The sequence below is a fragment of the Lissotriton helveticus genome, chromosome 9 (genome assembly GCF_964261635.1).
Source record: "Lissotriton helveticus chromosome 9, aLisHel1.1, whole genome shotgun sequence".
NCBI classification, from domain to species: Eukaryota; Metazoa; Chordata; class Amphibia; order Caudata; family Salamandridae; genus Lissotriton; species Lissotriton helveticus.
This window is the reverse complement of record NC_136070.1, coordinates 706,615,817-706,640,760: the sequence shown is the minus strand read 5'-3', so window position 1 is coordinate 706,640,760 and position 24,944 is coordinate 706,615,817. Positions and strand designations below refer to the sequence as shown.

At 45.1% G+C, this 24,944-nt stretch overlaps 1 protein-coding gene across 1 annotated transcript in view; it reads right to left on the bottom strand.

Moving 5' to 3' along the window:
• Positions 1-24,944, bottom strand: part of LOC144781812 (serine/threonine-protein kinase D3-like) — a 690,012-nt gene that overhangs the window by 47,291 nt on the left and 617,777 nt on the right. Inside the window, exons 14-17 of the mRNA XM_078660826.1 lie at positions 16,901-17,062; positions 15,888-15,986; positions 10,897-11,164; positions 5,493-5,578 (exon numbers count right to left, since the gene is read on the bottom strand). Of these exons, the coding sequence (XP_078516952.1) occupies positions 5,493-5,578; positions 10,897-11,164; positions 15,888-15,986; positions 16,901-17,062 (615 nt within the window). The remainder of the gene's footprint in view (positions 1-5,492; positions 5,579-10,896; positions 11,165-15,887; positions 15,987-16,900; positions 17,063-24,944) is intronic.

The window sequence follows — 24,944 nt, the reverse complement described above, 5'->3', positions numbered from 1 at the left end:
ACGGAAAATAATCAGACAGTCAAAAAAGCGAGCATCAAATAACAACCGAGAAGCTCTTCTTGAAGTGACTTTACCCAAAGAGAAGTCAAACAGAATTACATTTGTCAACACTTTTAATACAAGGTCAAACCAGGTCCAAAAGATCATCCGTAAACACTGGTCCATTTTGAACACAGGTGGAGACAACATCCCCATGCCCCTGTTTGCATTCAAAAGAGGACAGAATCTAAAGGACCAATTGGTTCATACCAAACCTAAAACGAAGGAACCTAGACGAGTTGGCACGTTATGGGATTTGCCGCCAGTTCAAGGACACCACCCTTGTGGCACTTGTTCGGTATGCCCACAAACATTCAAATCAGTGGTCGTTGATATAGGCACTAACAAACCCTGTCAACAGCGCCGATTTACGAATTGTAATAGTGACAATCTGATTTACTTGATCACGTGCCCCTGTAACAAACGGTACATTGGCATGACAACTAGGAAGATAAGAACAAGAATTTTAGAGCACAAAAGTACTGTGCGATGCCGAAAACAAGCGACCCGTTTGACATCACATTTCCTTGAAGTTGGCCATAGTCCTAATGATTTTGTCTGGACTGTACTAGAGCAGCCTCTGTTACCCGAACACTGCCCTGTCGTCAGCAGATTTCTGTTTAAAAAAGAACAGAAATGGGTATACAAGCTAAATAGTGACAAAGAGGGACTCAATGAACCAATACCTTGGATGTCGCTTTGAATTCACATTATCACAGCTGTTTAGTTTCTACTTTTGAGCCGGGCCATGAGTACTCCTTCCCTATAACAACTGGTCTGCCAATATGAATTAGGTATACGAAATGGTATAGATTACTAAAAATAGGTGACCGTAGTAATTTATCTGGTGTCTATAGTACCCTAGCCGGGGTTAATACAAATAAAATTAAATTGATCTTAATTAACCAATACCCTGGGTGTTGCTTTAAATTCTCACTATCAGAGCTGTTGAGTTTCAACTCTAGAGCAGGACCAAGAGCTTTCCTACTCTATAACAACTTATCTGCTAATTTAGGCTATGTACACATTACTTATAAACAGGTCACCATTGTAACTCCATCTGGTGACCATAGCTACTTATCCGTAGATTATATGAACGATCTTTGATCTCGAAGTTCCGAAAAATCTTTCTGGAATCTGGTATTTGGCTCTTAATGTGTAAAAAGAAATAACATAGCTTGATTCTTGATACTATTTTGGCTGGTGCAAACGGTTCAAAGGCTTACCGATAGGCATTCTACATCAACAACTGGAATTGTTAGTTGATCAGTTTTTAAAAAATATATATTTTTTTTTGTGCTAGCGCTATGATAATTACTAGATACTTGATCTGATCACTAATAAAAGATAATGAGGCTTTTCAAATACATCTAAGGTAACAAACTATCACAAATAGCCACTTCTTTGACGATCTTGATCGTAAGAACTACACTACCTAGAATGCCGAATACCACGTGAGTGCTACCACGTGTACGGACACATTGAGATTTATAATGGCGGCATCGCATCCGTCCGGTGCCTCCCCAGACAGCACAGAAGCAAGTCTGGAGACACCGACGGATAGGTAAGCTGGATACGATACCATCCACTCCTTGGGTTTTGTCCTCATGCCGCAGATAAGAAACGCTAGCCGCGTTCTTGTCACACACGTTCTGATACGAGCGCATAAAGGCATTTTGCGTACCAGTTAAATCTGTATCATCGGGTTTGTTTTCAAACTCCATTTCAAGCTACATGTTGTCATGCCTTTCGTAACCTTCGACTAGGGACGGTTCTCAATATTAGAACCATATTGTTTGTTCGTTTGCAGTCCTAGAGAACTTAGTATTGACGATAGCGACAAAACTCATTGCCTATTACTAAATGTTGCCGTGTACAGTGTCTTGATGTACTGAGGCTGCAATTAATCGTTCATATCATTACACAGTCTGCTGGATCATTCTAGCTACATTACGCCAGGGTAGAGTGATGGCTAAAACTTTATTGTTCGCACTGACTGGCTGAATGCTATTAAAAACTTTTCGCTATCTGACTCCATTGGCGTAATACTGTACACATACTCAATGGGTTTTGTTTAAGCTACTCTTTTAAAAAACCTTTTTCGACAGCACTGATTGATTGTAAGCTCATAATTTGAAAACATCTTTGTAATAAGAGAATAGAATGTTGAACTATAGCTCTATCTACCCTTGTTTCTCTGGATGTCTCTTTATTTGATTATAGAGCGGTGCTCCTATATACCTGAGCTGCAGCCAGGTGGGGTGAAGCGCCATCACCACAGCTAATGGGTGAGTGGCCATGATTGTGTCTATTTGGAGGTATTAAAAATGTACTGGCCTATGATGTCTTACGTTTCATGATGTCATTGTTTATTAGCTTACAAATATGCTAATATGTTTTTGTCTTTATGTTTTATGTTTGCTCCTGTGTGTTCGTCCCCTCAACATGTTGTGACAAAAGTCTGTGGTGGATTAATTCTGACCTGGATTTTGCAGGTGACATTTTAATTTCACTATATATAAGCAGTAGTTAACATCGGGTCCTGAAAAAAGCATTGGTACTATACCACTATAATTCTGAAACATGTCGACCATCATTGCTCACAGATATTTTGTTAAATCTGATTTTGCACTTTGTCTTTTAGATTTGGAAGACTGAGAAAGAATAATAAAGTTTCACACTTACTCAGTACTATCCAATTTTAATTGTTTTTTCACTCACATTTTGATTTCACACTGCTTTTTTCAGTCGCCACTTACATTTAAAATAACGAAATTCAGTACCGACATCACACTACACTAAAGGTTTTTTGAATAGCCTTAAATAACATCAATAGGCTATTTTCCTTTTTCCCTTTACCTCCTGGGCAAGGAGAACCCAAATGATGTCAACAAGGGCGGTACAGAGTGGCTACTGATGGGAAAATTCACCCATGCCCTCGAGCTTTAGCTCACACACTGGTGTCACACTTGGGAGTAGACTTGGGCTTCTACCTTTAATTCACAAACTTATTGTCTTCCCATGTTGAAGTCTTGTTCTCACAGTGAGTTTTTCTGCTTCTTTGACCCCTAGATATAATTGTTGTTGTTGCTGTTTAAGTTGGGGCACATATCTAGTGTGGGTCGTTAAATTTGCCCTTGGACCCTCTTTTAATGGAGGTTGTTGATGGCTGAAGGATCGCCATCACCGGGCCGGCGGTGCGGTCCTTGCACCATCATAATGATCCCCTAGGATCTTGAAGCCACCTAAGCCTACTTTTTTGGGAAAGAATTACCCAAAGCCTTATTAAACTTTTTGGCACACCTTTGTCAACCAAAAGATTCTCCAAGCTGGTTTAGATTGGTATCAGGGCAGAACCATGCCTCTGCATGGATATACTGGCCAAATAAGTACTTGAATATGATGTCCAGTCCTGCAGAGGTTTGCTTCTTGCAAGATAAGCTTTCCCTATGTGGTATTTTCAAATGGCAGATGCTAATGCCACACCTGTCACCAAATCCCTCTTCCTTATATTAGACCATCTGCGATATGAATCAAAGTTCTGATACCTGTGCTGCTTGACACTCCTTCAATGCAGATTGATATGTTTTTGTCAGTTGTCTCAGTTTAGTTTGACAACAGAATGAGGAAAAACTCGTTTGATGGAATTTAATGCAGCAGAAAACACAGACTCTTTGTGCAACTTAGCTTCACATTCCCCTCTGCACTCAGTACATTGCTCAATTTCGCTGCCATAATTGTAGAAGGAGGCAAAGTTATTCCCTTTTAATTTTTGACATGCCAATCAAATCAAAAGGTAATCAAATTACAGGGAATAATTGAAAAGTACCCTTTTCAGGAAGCCGTGACAGCAAAGAGAAATGCCAGACAACAGTCTTACTTATTGAAGGTACGTTTTATGAACTGTTTTTACGGTTAGTAACACACAATGTCCAATCATTGTTTGAAAACACATTGATAACGAATGCACATAAAAAGGAAAAAACAAAAAAATGTAAACTTGATCTATTTTAAAAAAAGTAACAAATAATTTGTGCAAATTGTGTACAGATAGAGTGGGTATCTGTATTTTCGGGGTGGGGAAATAGCGCAGTATTCCTAGCTTTACCAGGATGGGTCTGCTGAGAATTGGTAGCTTATGCAGGGGTGGTACATTTGGTACAATCAAGGGTAACAGTGGTGTAATGAAACTTGAGGGGGCCCCCCTGCAAAGTATATAGTGGGGTGCTCCACGCTCCGGACCTAGTTGGGAGCTCTCAGGCCAGGGACCTGCCAGTGCTCAGGGTCCCCCCACACAGCAGGGGCTGTGAGGCTTTTATAACGCACTGAAGGGTAAGGGTTTCTTAATGACATTTCCAGCAGTCACCTCATCTTTTAGAGAATTCTTCTTCAACTTTGTCTTCAGCCTCACACATTTCCAAGCAGTTGGCAAGGAGAGAGAGGAGAACAATAGAGCAAAAGATTGTTTAATGGTACAAGTTTTCATTGGTCCATATGGTGGTGAGGCCAACATAACTAAACTAGGCCAGGGCTGGGTGACAAAAAAGCTCCACCAAGCTATGTGGAGTTCAGCGAGCAGCTGAGTGCATTACTCTGCGTTGTTCACACTGATTTTTTGTGCCGGCTGTGTGTCCCATGCTGTAAAATCAGCGTAAACTGCATCACGTGCAGCGCAAAAGGGCATTGCTACTTTCTGCCACTCGAGTGGAAGTTCTACTTGAGCAGCAGCTTCCTCCACGTGAACAGAAGGTTTCTCAACGTGAGCGGTAGCAACCATCCGCAACCACCCACGTTGAAAAATCAAGCTGGGAAGTGGTCTAGTGCTGGGTTTTCCTTGCTCCTGCTAGAGAAGACTCTACTCCGCTATGTGGAGTGGAGACTTTCGGAACCTTACAAGCTCCGCAGAGTGTGGAGTCCAAAAAACTCTGCAAACTCCACGAATGGAGTGGAGTTCATCAACCAGGCCTAAACTAATCATAATTCAAACCTCTATGCATGTTAAAATCAACGGAGAACAGGGGAAACCTGGTGCATTATGTCGTCAAATTGACAGCTGGCAGTATAAAAAATATTCTCTAAAGTTGCTTGTAGGATTTGAGTATTCATAAATAACTTCACCAAGATGCAACTTGAATAGCCATGCTACCAACATTTGTGCATGATTGAGGTTCTAAGCAGCCAGCTGGATTGTGCGTCCAAATGTCAAAGTCAAAATGCCATCTGAAACACATAGCATTTACCAAAATAGTATTCCATTGGGTGTAGATTTTTTATTATTAACTAGAATGGAGCAATATTCAGTAAACAATATAGTGTAAATTATATTTATGTTAGACGATATTCTGACTGCAATATTCTGGCACTACAATGCCAAGAGTGCTATTTTGCAGTAAGGTGTCCAAGACTGATGTGAGTGCGGGAATTCCAACACCCACTACCACCCAAATCCTTACCTGCAGCCAGTTGTGACTTAGAGATTTTTCCACACTGAAGCGTTTGCGGATCTTCACCTGTAGCAGACTATTGATCAAGTTCACAGCTGTAAAAAGGAGAACAAGCAGAAAAGCCGTAAACAGATAAGAAACATTAGATGCTGCATGTCTTCAGTTGCAGGCATTATAGCCTAATGAATCTCACAGGCATGCACAGTGCTAAGCCCATCAGAAAACACACTTTGGCAAACCAAATAGTTCTGGCATCAGTCGTCACTCTTTTGGCTTTGTCAATGCTTTTTTTTATTTTGTCATTGCTTTTGAAAAACTTTTTTGCTGGGGAAGCTGCCACTCTAATCAATCTAAAAAACTCTTTGGTTAAAAGCAAACGTTTTTGGTCTCAAAATGCACACATCGTGATAGAAGTGCCTTGCATTTAAAAAGACTATTTTTTGTGTGTGGATGTCCTCCTTATAGAAGATTCAGAAAAGGGGGGTGGTGATGGACAGAGCATCTGAGTTAAACAGAACACTCATACCCAGTCAAAAGATCAGGGCTTGATCCATCACCGTTTTTTAGCTCACTGCACCATCCCAGTTCAGAACCTGGCTACATGCAAATTAGTCTGACCCTAGCCCAGTGCATCATGGGAACAGGGCAGACCAAACTACCAAGCCAATTCTTTACTGGAAAGGAAACAAGCTTCCGGGGACCGGTTTCTGGCATTGCAGCCGTCTTCGGCCCGGCTTGCTTGAATCCTGATGGTGCAGTGAGCAAGGGACTCATGTCTGAGCATACCCTGCCACTCCTATAGTGGCCAAAACGATTCAGAAAAGGGGGGTGGTGATGGAGAGAGCATCTGAGTTAAACAGAACACTCATACTCAGCCGAAAGATCAGGGCTTGATCCATCACCGTTTTTTAGCTCACTGCACCATCCCAGTTCAGAACCTGGCTACATGCAAATTAGTCTGACCCTAGCCCAGTGCATCATGGGAACAGGGCAGACCAAACTACCAAGCCAATTCTTTACTGGAAAGGAAACAAGCTTCCGGGGACCGGTTTCCGGCATTGCAGCCGTCTTCGGCCCGGCTTGCTTGAATCCTGATGGTGCAGTGAGCAAGGGACTCATGTCTGAGCATACCCTGCCACTCCTATAGTGGCCAAAACGATTCAGAAAAGGGGGGTGGAGATGGACAGAGCATCTGAGTTAAACAGAACACTCATACCCAGTCAAAAGATCAGGGCTTGATCCATCACCGTTTTTTAGCTCACTGCACCATCCCAGTTCAGAACCTGGCTACATGCAAATTAGTCTGACCCTGGCCCAGTGCATCATGGGAACAGGGCAGACCAAACTACCAAGCCAATTCTTTACTGGAAAGGAAACAAGCTTCCGGGGACCGGTTTCTGGCATTGCAGCCGTCTTCGGCCCGGCTTGCTTGAATCCTGATGGTGCAGTGAGCAAGGGACTCATGTCTGAGCATACCCTGCCACTCCTATAGTGGCCAAAACGATTCAGAAAAGGGGGGTGGTGATGGACAGAGCATCTGAGTTAAACAGAACACTCATACCCAGTCAAAAGATCAGGGCTTGATCCATCACCGTTTTTTAGCTCATTGCACCATCCCAGTTCAGTACCTGGCTACATGCAAATTAGTCTGACCCTGGCCCAGTGCATCATGGGAACAGGGCAGACCAAACTACCAAGTCAATTCTTTACTGGAACAGAAACAAGCTTCCGGGGACCGGTTTCTGGCATTGCAGCTGTCTTCGGCCCGGCTTGCTTGAATCCTGATGGTGCAGTGAGCAAGGGACTCATGTCTGAGCATACCCTGCCACTCCTATAGTGGCCAAAACGATTCAGAAAAGGGGGGTGGTGATGGACAGAGCATCTGAGTTAAACAGAACACTCATACCCAGTCGAAAGATCAGGGCTTGATCCATCACCGTTTTTTAGCTCACTGCACCATCCCAGTTCAGAACCTGGCTACATGCAAATTAGTCTGACCCTGGCCCAGTGCATCATGGGAACAGGGCAGACCAAACTACCAAGCCTATTCTTTACTGGAAAGGAAACAAGCTTCCGGGGACCGGTTTCTGGGATTGCAGCCGTCTTCGGCCCGGCTTGATTGAATCCTGATGGTGCAGTGAGCAAGGGACTCATGTCTGAGCATACCCTGCCACTCCTATAGTGGCCAAAACGATTCAGAAAAGGGGGGTGGTGATGGATCGTTTTGGCCACTATAGGAGTGGCAGGGTATGCTCAGATGTGAGTCCCTTGCTCACTGCACCATCAGGATTCAAGCAAACCGGGCCGAAGGCGGCTGTAATGCCAGAAACCGGTCCCCGGAAGCTTGTTTCCTTTCCAGTAAAGAATTGGCTTGGTAGTTTGGTCTGCCCTGTTCCCATGATGCACTGGGCCAGGGTCAGACTAATTTGCATATAGCCAGGTTCTGAACTGGGATGGTGCAGTGAGCTAAAAAACGGTGATGGATCAAGCCCTGATCTTTTGACTGGGTATGAGTGTTCTGTTTAACTCAGATGCTCTGTCCATCACCACCCCCTTTCTGAATCGTTTTGGCCACTATAGGAGTGGCAGGGTATGCTCAGATGTGAGTCCCTTGCTCACTGCACCATAAGGATTCAAGCAAGCCGGGCCGAAGACGGCTGTAATGCCAGAAACCGGTCCCCGAAAGCTTGTTTACATTCCAGTAAAGAATTGGCTTGGTAGTTTGGTCTGCCCTGTTCCCATGATGCACTGGGCCAGGGTCAGACTAATTTGCATATAGCCAGGTTCTGAACTGGGATGGTGCAGTGAGCTAAAAAAGCGGTGATGGATCAAGCCCTGATCTTTTGACTGGGTATGAGTGTTCTGTTTAATTCAGATGCTCTGTCCATCACCACCCCCTTTCTGAATCGTTTTGGCCACTATAGGAGTGGCAGGGTATGCTCAGATGTGAGTCCCTTGCTCACTGCACCATCAGGATTCAAGCAAGCCGGGCCGAAGACGGCTGTAATGCCAGAAACCGGTCCCCGGAAGCTTGTTTCCTTTCCAGTAAAGAATTGGCTTGGTAGTTTGGTCGGCCCTGTTCCCATGATGCACTGGGCCAGGGTCAGACTAATTTGCATATAGCCAGGTTCTGAACTGGGATAGTGCAGTGAGCTAAAAAACGGTGATGGATCAAGCCCTGATCTTTTGACTGGGTATGAGTGTTCTGTTTAACTCAGATGCTCTGTCCATCACCACCCCCTTTCTGAATCGTTTTGGCCACTATAGGAGTGGCAGGGTATGCTCAGATGTGAGTCCCTTGCTCACTGCACCATCAGGATTCAAGCAAGCCGGGCCGAAGACGGCTGTAATGCCAGAAACCGGTCCCCGGAAGCTTGTTTCCTTTCCAGTAAAGAATTGGCTTGGTAGTTTGGTCTGCCCTGTTCCCATAATGCACTGGGCCAGGGTCAGACTAATTTGCATATAGCCAGGTTCTGAACTGGGATGGTGCAGTGAGCTAAAAAACGGTGATGGATCAAGCCCTGATCTTTTGACTGGGTATAAGAGTTCTGTTTAACTCAGATGCTCTGTCCATCACCACCTCCTTTCTGAATCGTTTTGGCCACTATAGGAGTGGCAGGGTATGCTCAGATGTGAGTCCCTTGCTCACTGCACCATCAGGATTCAAGCAAGCCGGGCCGAAGATGGCTGTAATGCCAGAAACCGGTCCCCGGAAGCTTGTTTCCTTTCCAGTAAAGAATTGGCTTGGTAGTTTGGTCTGCCTTGTTCCCATGATGCACTGGGCCAGGGTCAGACTAATTTGCATATAGCCAGGTTCTGAACTGGGATGGTGCAGTGAGCTAAAAAACGGTGATGGGTCAAGCCCTGATCTTTTGACTGGGTATGAGTGTTCTGTTTAACTCAGATGCTCTGTCCATCACCAACCCCTTTCTGAATCGTTTTGGCCACTATAGGAGTGGCAGGGTATGCTCAGATGAGAGTCCCTTGCTCACTGCACCATCAGGATTCAAGCAAGCCGGGCCGAAGACGGCTGTAATGCCAGAAACCGGTCCCCGGAAGATTGTTTCCTTTCCAGTAAAGAATTGGCTTGGTAGTTTGGTCTGCCCTGTTCCCATGATGCACTGGGCCAGGGTCAGACTAATTTGCATATAGCCCGGTTCTGAACTGGGATGGTGCAGTGAGCTAAAAAACGGTGATGGATCAAGCCCTGATCTTTTGACTGGGTATGAGTGTTCTGTTTAACTCAGATGCTCTGTCCATCACCACCCCCTTTCTGAATCCTCCTTATAGAAGGGCAGAGCAGGCGCGGCAGCAAAAGTAGGAGCAGTGGGCTGGGCAGGGGTGGGGAGAGCTGGGGGGAAGTCGACAGACAACGGGATAGTTGAAATTCGGTGATGTGGAAAGCGCAAGGTAAGTGGTTTTATTTATTTTATTTTACCTATCCCGTCATCCGTCGACTTGCCTCACCTGCCCTGCCACCGCCCGCCCCATCGCTCTTACCTGTGCCGGCCGCTTCTGGGGCAGAGAGCCATTGCTCACAGTAATGATAGCTAATAGATGAAGCAGAGTAACCTACTGCTCTGTGCTGTATGCTGTAGTGGGCAGAATAAAATGTGAATGACATAATAACAGACTAATGGGTGAAGATGGCTAGCTGAAAACACCTATAAGTTAGCATATCATATATATATTTTTAGTAAAATCAAAAATCCTAGGCCCCTGCCAGACCTAAAAATTAGAGATCAAGACTAGTTTCAGTTTTTTCTCAGAACATGCTGTTTTTTTTTTTACAGACATCTCTCTTAGTGTTTAAAGCATGAGGCAAAATTGTTTCTGCACCTTGCTTACACAGTGATAGTGTAGGTTTTGCATGAACTTCCGATGGTTTTTAAAGGCACACATTAGGAGTGGCCAGTGATTCCAGCCTCTGGAGTTAACGTGACCGAGCAGTACAGGCCATCTTAGAGTCAGCAATACTGAGCCACTTCAAGTTGGACTCCGAGGCTCTACTAGGAAATGGGAAATTGCAGGGAAACCAAATTCACCATATCCACTTTTTTTTGGTTATTCTACATTTTTCACAGTGAGATTTTGGTAGCTTTGAGCAGTCAGAGGCCAAGTGGAAATTGTATGGGCTCACAGGTTTACTGCTTTTCCCATATCACAACTGGCCCAGTAACTCCTGCTACTGGGCTTATCAGAGATTATAAGCAGCTGATAGTGAGCCACAAATGTTGAGATCAAAACAACATCCTCACAATAAGTATACATTTTGAGTAAACAAAACGAAACGCAAGATAGCAGAGTTGAGTATTGCGATCTTAAAGCTGCACACTAGATCATTTCACATACTGTGCCCATATTCGGGATCTACTTTTGGTGAGTTTGAACAATAAGAATTATGAGCTCTCACCTTCTTCAGAGATTTCATTCCAGGGGAACTTGGGGTACATGAAGGCAGCATTCTGAATCTGATCATTGATGTCTTCCTCCTCATTGAAGGGAAATGTGCCGCTTAGGCTGACGTAAATTATTACCCCTACAGACCACATGTCCAGCGAGCGGTTGTAACCCTTGTTCCGGATAACCTCTGGGGCTAGGTAGGCAGGAGTACCCACCACTGAGCGGCGAAAGGACTTCTCCCCAATGATGCGTGCGAAGCCAAAGTCACATAGCTTTACCTTTGGGATTATGGAATGAAAATGTATTTAGAGGTGTAGAAATTCAAAGAACACTATACCAAAGTTACCAAAACAGCAGTTACTGTGCTCCCACAAATATTTCACCTTTCCACCATTTTTGGCTCAAACAATTAGCATTTTATTGCTTGTGTTTTCTTGCATTTCCTAAATCTTCTCTAAAGAAATTAAAGACTTTCTCGTTTTTCTGCAAGCATATCTGAGTAATATCCACAATATCTGAATTCAAATATACCCTCTCTCAGGTAGTGCATGGAGTATCAAGTGTTGAAGGAAGTAGAAAGATTTAAATATAGGTATAGCCAAAGTGAATAGGTAGTTGCTTTATAAACTATTGGCTTTGCTTATGCTTTTTTCCAAATTTCCCATGATGGGTGCACATGCATAGTTCCCAGTGTTGGAATTGGTTTTCAATTAAAGAAAATATCTTGGAAGATACTGGCTGGTGCACTCAGACATGCATTGCAACACTTGCATACACGTACATTGTGACACATACAAATATGTGTGACATGAGGTGTTCATACTCATGTGTCATGATGCAGGCCCTATTTTACATCTACTGATATAGCATGGCAAACAGCCATGTTATATTAGTAAATTTAAAACAAAAGTGAAAAAAAGCTTGACAAAGCATGAACAAGAGAGTGGGCAGCCCAATGGGACTCTGCAGCTGCTAGGACCTCATAAAACACAATGCAAAGAAAAAATGAAAAACAATAACAATTTCAACAGAGGGGGAAGGGAAATATGGGATAGAGGGCAAGGTGGGCAGCAACAGGAAGAGGGGGAAGTGAACGTAGGGAAAATAAGAGAGCACACCAGGAAGAGGAGGGTGTAGAGAGAGCTAGGAAATACATGCACTTATGTGGAGTGCTAATTGTTAAATTAAAAAAGAAGCCCCTCAAGTATGCAATGGAAGGTTACAGCTCATCCAATCAGAAAAATGTGTCCATGAAATGCTCCAAGGCAGGAAAAATATGAGAATAGGAAGGAAAGCCATTGAATCAGACGCAGGAAAGTAAGATAGCCAACAAAGCAATCTGAATATGAGTCAGCGACTTACTCAAAGGCCAACTGATGTGTTTGTGGTGTACTGGACATAATAAGCCCGGCCAACAGAGAGCTAAATCTGGCTCAAGTCGAGATTTAAAGATGGCCTCACCAATCCTGGGTGTGTCATACTTAGGCCCTTATTTAAAGTTATTTGGTAAACCTGTGGCATTACACTAATTTGTTAACTGTACAGCATTTGATACATGTGATATTGCCGCAATTAAAGGTGTGGAGTTAGGACATAGAGCAGCGCAATTTAGGCTCCACCCTTATAGATCACTATAATGCAAATATATACTCATAACAGACATTATTTTAATTGTATGCCATAACTTCATTGACATGTGTTAGCATTTAAACATATTAATGGACTGATACCATTGTAGGGGTTAGAGATTTAAACATGTGGATGCTAATGTTCAGTTGGCATGTATAAACATGTAGGGGGAGATTTTCTAGAATGTCATGCAACTCAGCGCAGCCCCCGTGAGGCTGCGCTGCGTTGCGCACCAGGGAGGGAGCAGGAGAGCGCCATATCTTCAGAGATATGGCTCTCTCCCCCCTTTCCCTTGCAACAGCGCTGATTTCAGCTGCCCTGCACCATGCAGACACCTTAGTGCCGCACAGCTAGGGTGTGTGCATAAGTGTAGCATAGGCCTCGTACAGGAAGGGTACTCTTCCTGTACAAAATACTTTGTTAGGCACAATACAAAGCTTTTCCCACTTTGCATACGTGCTGCACAGTGCAGCACACGTCAAAAGTCAGAAAATCACTGAGAAATGGAAGCATTTCTCCTGTTAGCGCCTCCTTTGAATGGGCGTTAACTTTTGGCGCAAAACCATGTTTACAAAATATGGTTTGTAAATATGGTTTTGCATCAAAAGGCATGGGTGTTTGCATGGGAACACCCATGTACCACCCATATAACTCCCCCTTGGTGCAAAGTAACGCCAAGTAGTGACTTGTGCTGGAAAGAAAATAGCAACAAAGAAATTGCGCTGGTTAGCGACACTTTTGTGACTCTAAAGCAGCTCAAAAGGTTTACAAATCTCCCCTGTACTCTTTTACTCACATTTTGCACTTATTCCTCACATTATACGTGTGGATGTATAATCATGTATTCGAGTTTATATAAACTGTTCAGCTAACTTAGCCTGACTACAGGCCTCAATTGAAATGTATTTTGCCTTGCCAGCATATTCTTTCCTTCTTTGCAGCAGTATTGTCATGATCTTCGCTAGTTCGGGAAAGGCTTATTGGTTGTACTAGACTGCTGATAGTGAGGCCTGGAGGGTACAACTTGGCAGTGAACGTGGAAGGAGAACTAATGATCGAAAGAGGATTTTGGTTCATCATGTACCAGGACGGAGAGATGTTCAAGGTTGAGAACTACAGTCCACACTGAAGGGGTGTTGCATATGTTATCTCGAGTAATGAGTTGGTTGGTTCCTGGTGGTGTGAAAGGAGGTAAGGATGTTTCTCAATCCCGGGTACTCTAATTAGTGTTTGCACAGTTAGAATAGCAAAGCACACAAGGTGATGGACGGAATGTTGCACATTGGAAAAACATTCACCCCCAGTCACAGATCTGGGTTTAATCCATCGTTATTTTGCTCACCAGGCCACCCCAGTTCAGACATGGCCATATGCAAATCAGTCTTGACCCTGTGCCTCATGGGAACAGTCCAGACCGAACTGCCAAGCCATGTCTTCCCTGGACTGGAATCAAGCATCCTAGGACCGGTTTCTGGCTATCAGCCGTCTTCAGCCAGGATAGCTTGACTCCAGTGGTGCAGTGAGCACGGGACCCATGTCTGGGCATACCCTTCCCACATAGGGTGAACAGCAAAACACACAAGGTGATGGACGGAATGTTACACATTGGCAAAACATTCACCCCAAGTCACAGATCTGGGTTTAATCCATCGTTATTTTGCTCACTACACCACCCCAGTTCAGACATGGCCATATGCAAATCAGTCTTGACCCTGTGCCTCATGGGAACAGTCCAGACCAAACTGAGGAACTGCGGGCTGGACTTCGGGCTGGAATGTTCCCATGAGGCACAGGGGCAAGACTGATTTGCATATGGCCATGTCAGACCTGGGGTGGCTTGGTGAGCACAATAACGATGGATTAAACCCAGATCTGTGACTGGGGGTTAATGTTTTGCCATTGTGCAACATTCCGTCCATCATCTTGTGTGTTATGCTGCACAGTTAGAATGGCAGATTCTTTTTAGACTTCAAGAGGTACATACCTCTGCTTGCCTTATTCTTGTGAGTGTGAAGTTTTAAGCTAAACACTTATCCTTTTCCAAGTCTTCTACTCAATTCTAATCATGTTGACAACTTCTATGCTCCCTAAATAGAAACCCTGGGTAGGTATCCCTGTAGCTGATTCATGTTTAGAAGAGAGAAGGGAAGTTTATTTACGGAACACCTGTTTGCTTTAATTGTTTCTTTATTCTTGTGGTGTCACTACTATGGGCCTGATTCTGATGCGGTTAGGAAAGCATTCCCACCTAGGGACTGATTCTGATGGCCTCCTAATGGCATTTACTCCTTCTAAATCGGATCAGGAATGTGTCTTCCCAACCTAGGGCCCAATTATGATGCTGTTAGGATCATATGCTCCAGTTGAAGTCAATAGGAGTCCAACCAAATTGTATCTGGAAGCATCCGCATGCATCATACTCCGTCGGTCGCACTCTCCCGATCCTAGTGGGTTGGAAACCATTTCCAAACCGATACGGTCGGGAAACTTTCCAACCCTCAACTGAATCAGGCCCTTTGTATCTAATTTTGTCATAATTTACTGAGCTATTTCAGCTTATCTGCTGTATTGCTGTATCTTTTGAACTTAATATTGGTTTGCTTACATACTGGATTGATTGGTAATCCAAAATAAATCCCTTTGAAAGTATTGTTGATGTCTTGTCATTTACAATGCTTCACGTCAACCAACAAAGGTCCATCTGACAAATGGGGAAAAATCTTTGACAACTTCATTAAGAGAGTGCTTCGTAAGTATCAGTGTGCTGTCAGACACTTTATTTCTGGTTCTGTACTTTTTTCTTATGCTTTAATGGTAGTTTTATTCCATTTGTAATGGACTTTTACCACATCAAATTAAATGATATCCCTTTTATCACACATTTACCAGATATTCTGTACACATTTCACCATCTCGAAATGAGGGTCTCACCCCGCTCAAGGCTTAGATTTTACTATTTTCCAGTGCAAAAATAGAGGACATATGGTGAGACGAGATGTAACAATGACTTGCAACTGGAAACTCTCTGTATTTTACTTGACTCAGACCTAGGCAATTGGTTTAGGATGCAGGGAACCAAGTACCTTTTAAGTTTCATACAGCTCCTCACTCCATCCCTAAAACCTTTTTGTGGAATTTTGATACTTAGTGTATTTCTCCTTCTAGAAATGCAGGCATTGATTGTACATTCTTTTAGAGTATTTTGACAAAAGATATGATAGGAGAAAGTTATATTAACACCTTTACAACATGTCTGGTGCTATGATGTAACAGAACAGGCTATGTTTATTGTAGCTGATAATCTGGATTCCTAAATCTCCGAAGGGATCAACGGATCAACAGAGATGAGGGACTATCAGACTCCATAGGTACCTGTGGGAAGGCATCGTCCGAAGACAGCAGGACATTCTCTGGCTTCAGGTCACAATGTGCGATGTTCATGAAGTGAAGGTGGCGAAGAGCCATCAAGATCTAAGCAGAGAAATATGGAAGAACATGAATGTACGTTTTGTGTCTTCGCTATATGTTATATCTGTGTTGAACCTTCCACTACTTTCTTTCAGCTGCCCTTTCAAGTCAGTCTTTGATTGAGGCACACCGTTAAAATACAGAACAAATGAAACAAAGATGAAACCCTCTTTATTGCAGCCCCCGGCCAGTGGATCCAGCATTCTCTTTATTGTACAAGGTAAAGGTATTCACTAGAAGACAATGCCAGAGACATGTTATAGTATGAAAAAAAGCTGAGCAGTAATGCAGTACATGGTCCTTACTGTACTGTATTAATCTTCACGACAAGCGACCAGGGCCGGACTGGAAACAGAAACCGGCCCTGGCAAACTGCTCAGCTGCCACCCCTGGGATGAGGGGGAGTGCAGCCGAGCAGTTTACGAGGGCCGGTTTCGGTCCATTTTGTTACCGGGGGCCGATATTGCCGACCCCCGGTAACAAAAACGGCCCCCCAGGGGCCCAAAACCGGCCCCCACCCTAGCGGCCTACCGGGGAAATGCACAGTGCCCGCTATGGCCAGTCCAGCCCTGCACGCGACATTCAGTGACCAAGGACATTGTGGTTGGAAACTGCTGAAGTATCATAGAGGACATAATTTAGACTTGTGGTCAATGTTCTTACATTAAAAAGCTCTTAGTTAGTAATAACAACATCAGGGTCAGGCAAATTCACTTTATGATGTCCTGGAAAAATTAGTCTTTTGCTGTACCACGGGTCCTCAAATAACCTTCCAAGATATTTAATATCAATATTAGCCTTTAGGTAAATGAGATCACTGACTTAATTGAAAGTGTGATGTACATTTTACCAATGCACAGATGAGTTAATAGATTTTCAATAAACCTACCCAGACCTATCAGAGAAAGGACACCTGCCTGGGTTGTGATGAATTTCGTGATCCGTTCAGGGAGCCGCCCCTTCTCACTTGACAGGATCATCTCTAGCATGTCCCCATGCAGCTTCTCCATGATGACAAACACTCTGTCAGGTGTCTCAAACATGGCCTCCAGATTGACAACTCCTGGGAAGCGCAAAGCCTGAAGAAGAAAATAGGAAAGTTATCCATGTTGGAAAAGCCTGCAAATGAAACCTGATAAGAAAATGCAAATGTAGAGTTTAATGCTAAGCTTGTGGGCTTGTCTGTTGAAAACTCCAGGCTATGACCCACCAAACATTGTGACTATGAGCACAAAATCTATAACTTCTGCAGCCACCCATAATAACCTGTGAAAGGGATGCCCCAACTGTCACAACCTACAGAGAACGTAACATGATAAATTGCCTGGCTGTGATACATACTCAAACATCAAGCTTTATTTTATTCAAGACTAGATTGTGCTAATCCATTGTGGGCTCCACTTCCCAAACAGCGGTTTGACTGATTACAAAAGGTTGAAATGAGCCTGCAAGAGAAATGTTGTCTTCGGAGATGTAATTCAGCATTTAATATTCAAAAAGCCCCAACAATAAAGTTACAATTCCACAAAACGGATACAATCCATGACTTAGTGCAACATATTTTACATGCGTCTATATCGAAAATTGTGGCCAGGAGAGCTAGAGAAATAAGGGTGTCACTTAAGGATGTTTCAGAAAAAAAAATGATGATTTGAACCATGCTGATATGAAAATCGTCCAGTCTTCCGAATCAACTTCCCAATGTTACACAATGATCATGTCTGATGATACCAGGACAGGAACCCCAAAAAAAGACTGAGACATCCCTTTTTGCTACATTCAAGGAGTAAATTAAAAGATAGTACCAGGGTAAGCCAGATGGGTAGAAGTGTGGGAGATATGTAAGGCACACAGCATTATTGAGCTCCTGGTGAGTGAGTGATCAAAGAGGAAAAATAGTTGTAGCTGAGAAAAGATAAGTAAGAAATCAACTGAGCTTTTACTTCAAGCCATCCCAGCGAAATTGGGAAGTCTGAGGGGCATATTTACCAGTGCCGAAGCGTGTCGTTAAGCCAAGAAGGCTAACAACAAGCTCCGTCACTTCAAAAACGTTGGGTGGACCATATTTATAAGAATACAATGCAGACCTGCATTTCCCTCTGTGCTGGCGCTAAATTTAACTGTCTAGCGCCAACGGAGGCACCCTTGCATCATAATGCAAGGGTGTCTGCGTTGCAGGGAAATGATTGTTTATGAGCAGGAAGGTGTCCCTTCCAGCACATAAACAATCTTTAAATACAGTTGTGTAACTTCTATGTCCGTTGCTCAATGCAGCCCCCATAGAAGTTGCAAAGCTTTTTTATTTGTAATTAAAAAAAAAAATGTTTATTAGTGGCAAAGATGCATAGCAATGACTTAGCACAGTGACATTTTGTAAAACAAGAGCTTCCAACAAAACACCCACCCCCCACCCGAGCCCTTCTTTCTGCAGTCGATAACATACAATACCATCGACATTACTGCCATATTTGCTGGTGCTGACCTCTGCACAGGTATGCACCCTCTCACATTGAACATGTAAACGATTAGCAGCGGATCCAGTACTTAACAATGTACCGGTCAACAAGTCAGAGTGTCCTCATCATCCACAGACTGTTCGGTGCTGGCCAACAGGTATTCTCTCAGCGGGCCCATATGTCCTTAGGCCTGGAGCTCTTCGGAAGCTCCTCTGAGTAAAGGTTCAATTGCTCTTGACAATACACCATGTCAGTAAGCCACTTAGCAGACTTCGGATACCGCTTCCCATCCCATGTGAAAAGCACCCGCCTTTTAGCCAGCAACAGAGCCACTCTTACAAATCGACCCAGCACACCTTTTAACTCAGGTACGTATCCCAACAAGCATATTAGCGGGGCTCAGTCCAGTGTTTGCCCAGTCATAATGTGAAGCACCTCCAACACCTCCACCCAGTATGTATGCACCCCCCGGCATCGCCATGCTAAGTGCACAAAGTCTGCCCCTTCCTGCCCACACCGCCGGCAGCAATTCGTGTCCCTAAGTCCCATTCTGTGAAGTTTTGTGGGGGTGTGATAGGCCTGGTGTACAAATTTCAGGTGTATAATCTGCAGATTACTATTAGACTCCCTGTTACCAAGCAGATCTGTTCCCACATGGCCACCGTAATTTGTGAATCCAAAACCATATTCCAGCACCCTAGGCTCTTGTCTTCCCGGAGCACAGACTCTTCCTGTACCGTCTTATATAGTCTAGTGAGCAGGTGTTTCTTGGTGGCTGCTGTGACCACCAGTTGCAGTGACTTTGAGACTGCTGGTTCCTCTGGAAAACTGGGATAGTGGTCCCTTACAGCTCTGTGCAGCTGATAACAAGTATAAGTAAACAATGGTGTAGGGCTAGAGATATAGCTCAGATCCTCTCCGGAAATATATGTCCCCTTTCTATATAGGTCACCCAGAACAGAAACGCCTGCCTCCTTGAGTGCAAGTATCGAGCCCCGTTCATGTGCTACCAAAATAACACTGTGTCCTTCTATAGCCATATTTGGAGCATACAAAGGGAGCCTGTCTGTCCGTCTACCAATGTCCTGCCATGCCGAGATTATGGCATCGATAGTGTTGATCTCTGTCCTAGGTGTCAGTCTACGATTATGTGTAATAATGCCTTGTAGGGGTACATCACCCGCGTCCCCCTCCTCAACTGCCACATGAGGAATGAAGCCATGCGGCCGGAACCAAAAAAATGCATACTGGGCCAGCCCACATAGATAGTACACGTAGAAATCTGGAGCACAGAAACACCCTTTTTCAAACAGCAGCGTAAGTGTGGCCCAGCTAATTCTCTGAGGTTTCGCACCCCACACCAATTTGAGCAGTTGTGTCTGCACGGTCGCAAAAAAATGTTTGTTCAGGCTAATGGGGATGTTGCAAAATAAATACAAGAACTTATGGAGCACCACCATTTTGATCACTGCAAAGCGATCCGCCAGCGATAGGGGCAGCCCCACCCACCGATCAACTTGCCGTTCCAGTTCAGTATAGGCCCGCCCACAATTCTCCCGTATCACAGTCGTAGGATCACGATGGATCCAGATGCCTAGATACTTTACTGGGTCTTCTGTCCACAACAGGGGATATTCCACCTGTGGCGCCTTAGTGGCCGGTGTGAGGGGAACAATGACAGATTTCTCCCAGTTGATGTTCAATCCATAAAAGAGTCCAAATCGGATATATTCACAAATGGCCTGTGACAGATATATTTGCGGCTCCCGGACATATAGAACCATGTCGTCTGCGTAAGCAGATATGCCCACTGGTCTATTATTAAAATACAGAGCAGCTGCCCTGTGAGCCTTCCGAATCCTGCATGCTAGGGGCTTCAGTACAATAGCAAAGAGGAATGGGGATGGGGGCATCCCTGTCTAGTACCACGCTGAATGGCCAACGGTTCCGAGGTAAGGCCACCCACCCTCACCATCGCCGAAGCATCTGTGTAAAGGATTTGAATCCAGCGGACAAAGACAGGGGGGAATCCCATCCTATACAGGATAGATATCATGTATTTCCATTCGATCGAATCGAATGCCTTGGACGCGTCCAGTAATACAGCCACGGCAGGCAAGTCCGAGTCCAGGACATGGAACATGGCAAAGATCGTTCGAAGGTTCCAGGATGTGGAACGGTCTGGGATAAAACCAGATTGGTCTGATAAAACTAGCATAGGCTTCAAGGGATGTAGTTTAGTGGCCAGAACCTTAGCCAGAATCTTGGTGTCAATATTAATCAAGGATAAGGGGCGATAGGATTTGCACCTAGTGGGGGTCTTATCCTTCTTCAACAGAGTGATAATGAGCGCCTGTCTCAGAGACGGAAGGAGATGACCTACCTCATGCGCCTCTGCATACATTGCTAGAATGTGAGGCGTGAGCAGATGTGCATACTGTTTGTAGAATTCCGCCGACAGCCCATCAAGCCCTGGAGCTTTTTTATTAGGCAGTGAAAGGATGGCCTCCTTAACATCTGCCTCATCAATGTGGAGGCTAATACATTTTCTATGCGCATCTGACAGCCAGGCACATGCCGTGTCAGCCAGGTACTCATTCAGGGCGGGTTCAGACATATCGCCACGGGAAGCATAGAGCTGCTCATAAAACATGCGAAATTGGCCAAGGATATCCTCAGGGGTAAAATGGTCCATCCCTGTGTCATCCACTATACGCTCTATCAAGGGGACATCTGCTCGCTCCCGGAGCCGGTTGGCCAGAACTCTACCGGGTCTACCACCCTCCCCGTAGTCCCTCGCCACGAATCTCTTCGATATATAATGTATCTCCGAATTCGCTAGGGAATTGTATTCCTCAATGTATTCTCTAATGTGTGCCAGCGTTTCGGGTGTTGGCAGCGCATCATAAGAGGCCTTTAATTCATGCAATTTTAACCTCAGTGCGACGTAGCTGTCCCCTCAGGTCTCGTAGGATACCCGCTGACATGCCTATACACACACCCCTTATTGTGACTTTGAATGCTTCCCATAAAGTAGCTGCACTGTCAACCGTTCCCACATTCAGATCAAAATACTGAACTATAGCTTTCTGGTTAGTGTCCTCGTATATAGGATCTAAGAGGGAATCTGCACAGAACCGCCAGGTGAAGGGGGGCACATACTGTGTGGCACCATTAACTGCAGCATGACCGGATTGTGGTCCGATAAGGTCCTCGGCAGTGCATGGACCTCTGTCGTCCAGTCGTTAAACACCCCATCCAGCAAACCATAGTCCAGATGGGACCATGTATTATGAGCTGGCGTGATATGCGTGCCCTCCATGACCCCAGCATGTCTCAAACGCCAAGCATCAATCAGGCCCAGCTCCTCCATAAAGTCTCGGACACATTGAGCAGTTTTTACCATATGGCTACTGGTCAGGGCGGATTTATCCAGTTGTGGATATAAATGTGTGTTCAAATCCCCCCCAAGCAATAATGCCAACTACGGCCAAGTGCGCAGCAACTGAAACAAAGACGAGACCGGCGCTGGCTCATCAACTACCGGACCATAGACATTAGCAATAGTCACCATCACCCTCCCTAAATTGCCTCGCACAACTGCCCAGCGACCCTCTCCGTCTACACAGGAGTCAAGTGGTTGAAATTGCGTCCCCGTTTTAATGAGAATCAAGACCCCTCGGGCATAATTTGAGTAAGAGGAGGCCAGTCGATAGGTAGCCTGTCGTCGTGCTATTGGGCCCTTAGTATGTTTGGTTAAGTGGGTCTCTTGCAATAATGCAATATGTACACTGTGTCTATCGAGTTGTGCGAGCACCTGTCTGGTTTTCTTAGGCGTGTTCAAGCCTCGCACGTTCCAGGTAATACATTTGTACCTCTCACCCGCCATCAAACAGGCCCACCAACAGTCTCAAGCCAGCGTCACTCCACAACAGCAGGCACCTCAGCACCCTCGCACTGCATTTCAAAAAGTGAGCAGAGTTCCAAATCCAATCCCTCGAGCAGAAAGTAGGCCCAGGCCCCCAATCCCCCTCCCACTTTGGCAACCCCAATCCGCCAAAGACACACATCACCCACCCCCCCCCCGCCCCACCATCAACAACAGCAACCATTGTGCTTTTTGGGTAATAACCAGTGAGGGCTGTGGCGGCAACTTACACTCCCGGCACTAGCCGGAATGGGCCACCGCATCTATTATAATGAAACCCTCCCCCTGTGCCAGCCCATAGGTATCAATATAAGAGTCAGGCAGAGAACAGCCAACTTTCTGGTAACATAGCCTGTACCAGATACTTACGAGATTCCTCGCATTCCTCCACAAGAATGTAAATCTAACAACAGGGTCAAGGCAATCCCAGGCACAGTAACCATAATCCAAACAACTTCCCAGGGGGCCCTCCAATATGTTCTCCTCCCCCAGAGTCCCCGGTAGCAAACAGCACGTTATACCATGCAGACAACAATCTCATATAGACATGCAGCATTAGCAATTTAATACTCAGTCTTTAATATCAGAGGAGTCACCAGAAGATCTACCCCGTTTTTGCAGAGTCGTAGCATATGCCATCTCCTGTTTCGCAAAGATTTTCCCTCCCTTAAACTCTCCGATGCGCAGTCTCGCTGGATAGAGCATGGCATATGGAATCTTCTCTTGTTGGAGCAGCCGCTTCACATTTTGAAATTCTTTCCGCGCCGCCTGTACTTGCGAGGTGAAGTCCAGGTAGAACGAGAGCGGGTTATTTTGATACGTGACCTTACCCTTTTGTCTGGTGATACGTAGCACAGTGTCTCTATCTCTGTAGTTCAATAAACATACAATGATAGGTCGCGGCGGCGTACCAGGAGGTGGGCGAGACGCCAGTGACCGATGAGCCCGCTCAACCGCAAACATGGGGGAAAATTTGAATCTCTGGATCCCGCTGCTCACGTGTCTTAGCGGCCCAGCTCCTTCTACCTCCTCCCCGCTGTGCGAAACTGGAGGCCACTCACCCGCTCCTCCCCAGGGTGTCCACCTGTAGCAGCAGTCTCGGGTGCCGGGGGACCCACGCAAGCTCCACACTCACGTTCTTCAGCGCTGCGGAGCCCAGCCAGCCGGACAGCCAAAATCGACGGACGCCGCTGCCCAGCACGTTAACTCCGTACAGCTCACCCCGGCCTCGCGGGTGAAGGGGAAGGATGTCGGCGGCTCGTTCCCCACCTAGAATTCAAGTTTCTGGCTCAGGTAGGGCAGGATAATGTAGGATTAATCGCGGTGGCCAGCAGAGCAGCTCTACAGCGCTGCCATCTTGCCGCGCGCCAAGCCAAGCCCCCCCCCCCCCAAAGTTGCAAAGCTCAAATTTTTTGGGGGATTGTTTATGTGCAGGAAGGAACACCTTCCTGCACATAAACAATCATTGGCGTTTTGCTCTTTCCATGTGTGCTGCACAAAGCAGCACAAATGGAAACAGCAAAAACAATTTTGGCACTGTCCCATATTTCACTGCTCTTGTAAATTTAGGGCAGCGTCAAAATCAATGGGTGTTGTGATGGCACACCCACAACAACACCCATTGCTCTCCCCTTTCACGCTAAGAGTAGCGTGAAAGGGTGCCTCATTTACAAGGCAGCGTTAAGCTACGTTAAGTGGCTTAACGCTGCCTTGTAAATAAGGCGAAGCCCCTTTCGCCACTACAATGTCCTGAAAAGCGTAGTTGTAATGGCGATAGGGGCTTGTAAATATGCCCCTGGGTCTTTTAAATGCACAAGTGCTTTAGGTACATCATCCGGAGGACTTGATAGTTCCAAAGATGGCTCTCTCAATGGAACTGGAGGGCCATCAAATGACGAGAACCATGGATAAACACTCAGACGTCACTATAGTGTACAAACGTATCCACAGAAGACATCTCAAATGCCTGATACTGTAACTGGATGGGCAGGCATGCTATTGCACGGGAGACGGATTTTTTTAATACCAGAGATATCGTGCCAAACATGAGACACCCTAAGTAAACTTGAGGTGTATAAAATAAACCCCTGCATAAACAGTAATTTGCCCTTTTGAGTAGAAAAGCAAATTAATCATAGGCACAAACTCAGCCTTGTTTAAGGACTTCAACAAGCTGTGCTGAGATTGACCTACAAAAGAACCAACAAAATAACCAATTTAAAAACAGCACCCTGGTTTTCCCCCAAACAAACCTGTAGGAAATTTGAAAAGAGCTGGAGACAGAACCCAATAGAAGAGAGGAAAACAGATTACAGAAAGGCAATTAGGAAATACAAGACAGAAATCAAAATCGCCCAGTCCTCCTTCTATGAGAAGATTAGTGCAGCCATAAACTCTCCAAAAGAGGTCTTTCGTATCCCCAAATCCTTGGTCACCATACCATATAAAACCCCCAACTCAGAGGATGCACTAGCTCGATGTGACAACCTAGCAGAATACTTCCACCAAAAATCCACCTGATTTGCCAATCCTTTTCTCCCCGCCAGATTAATCCTATCGCGTCCAGCACCGGGAGTT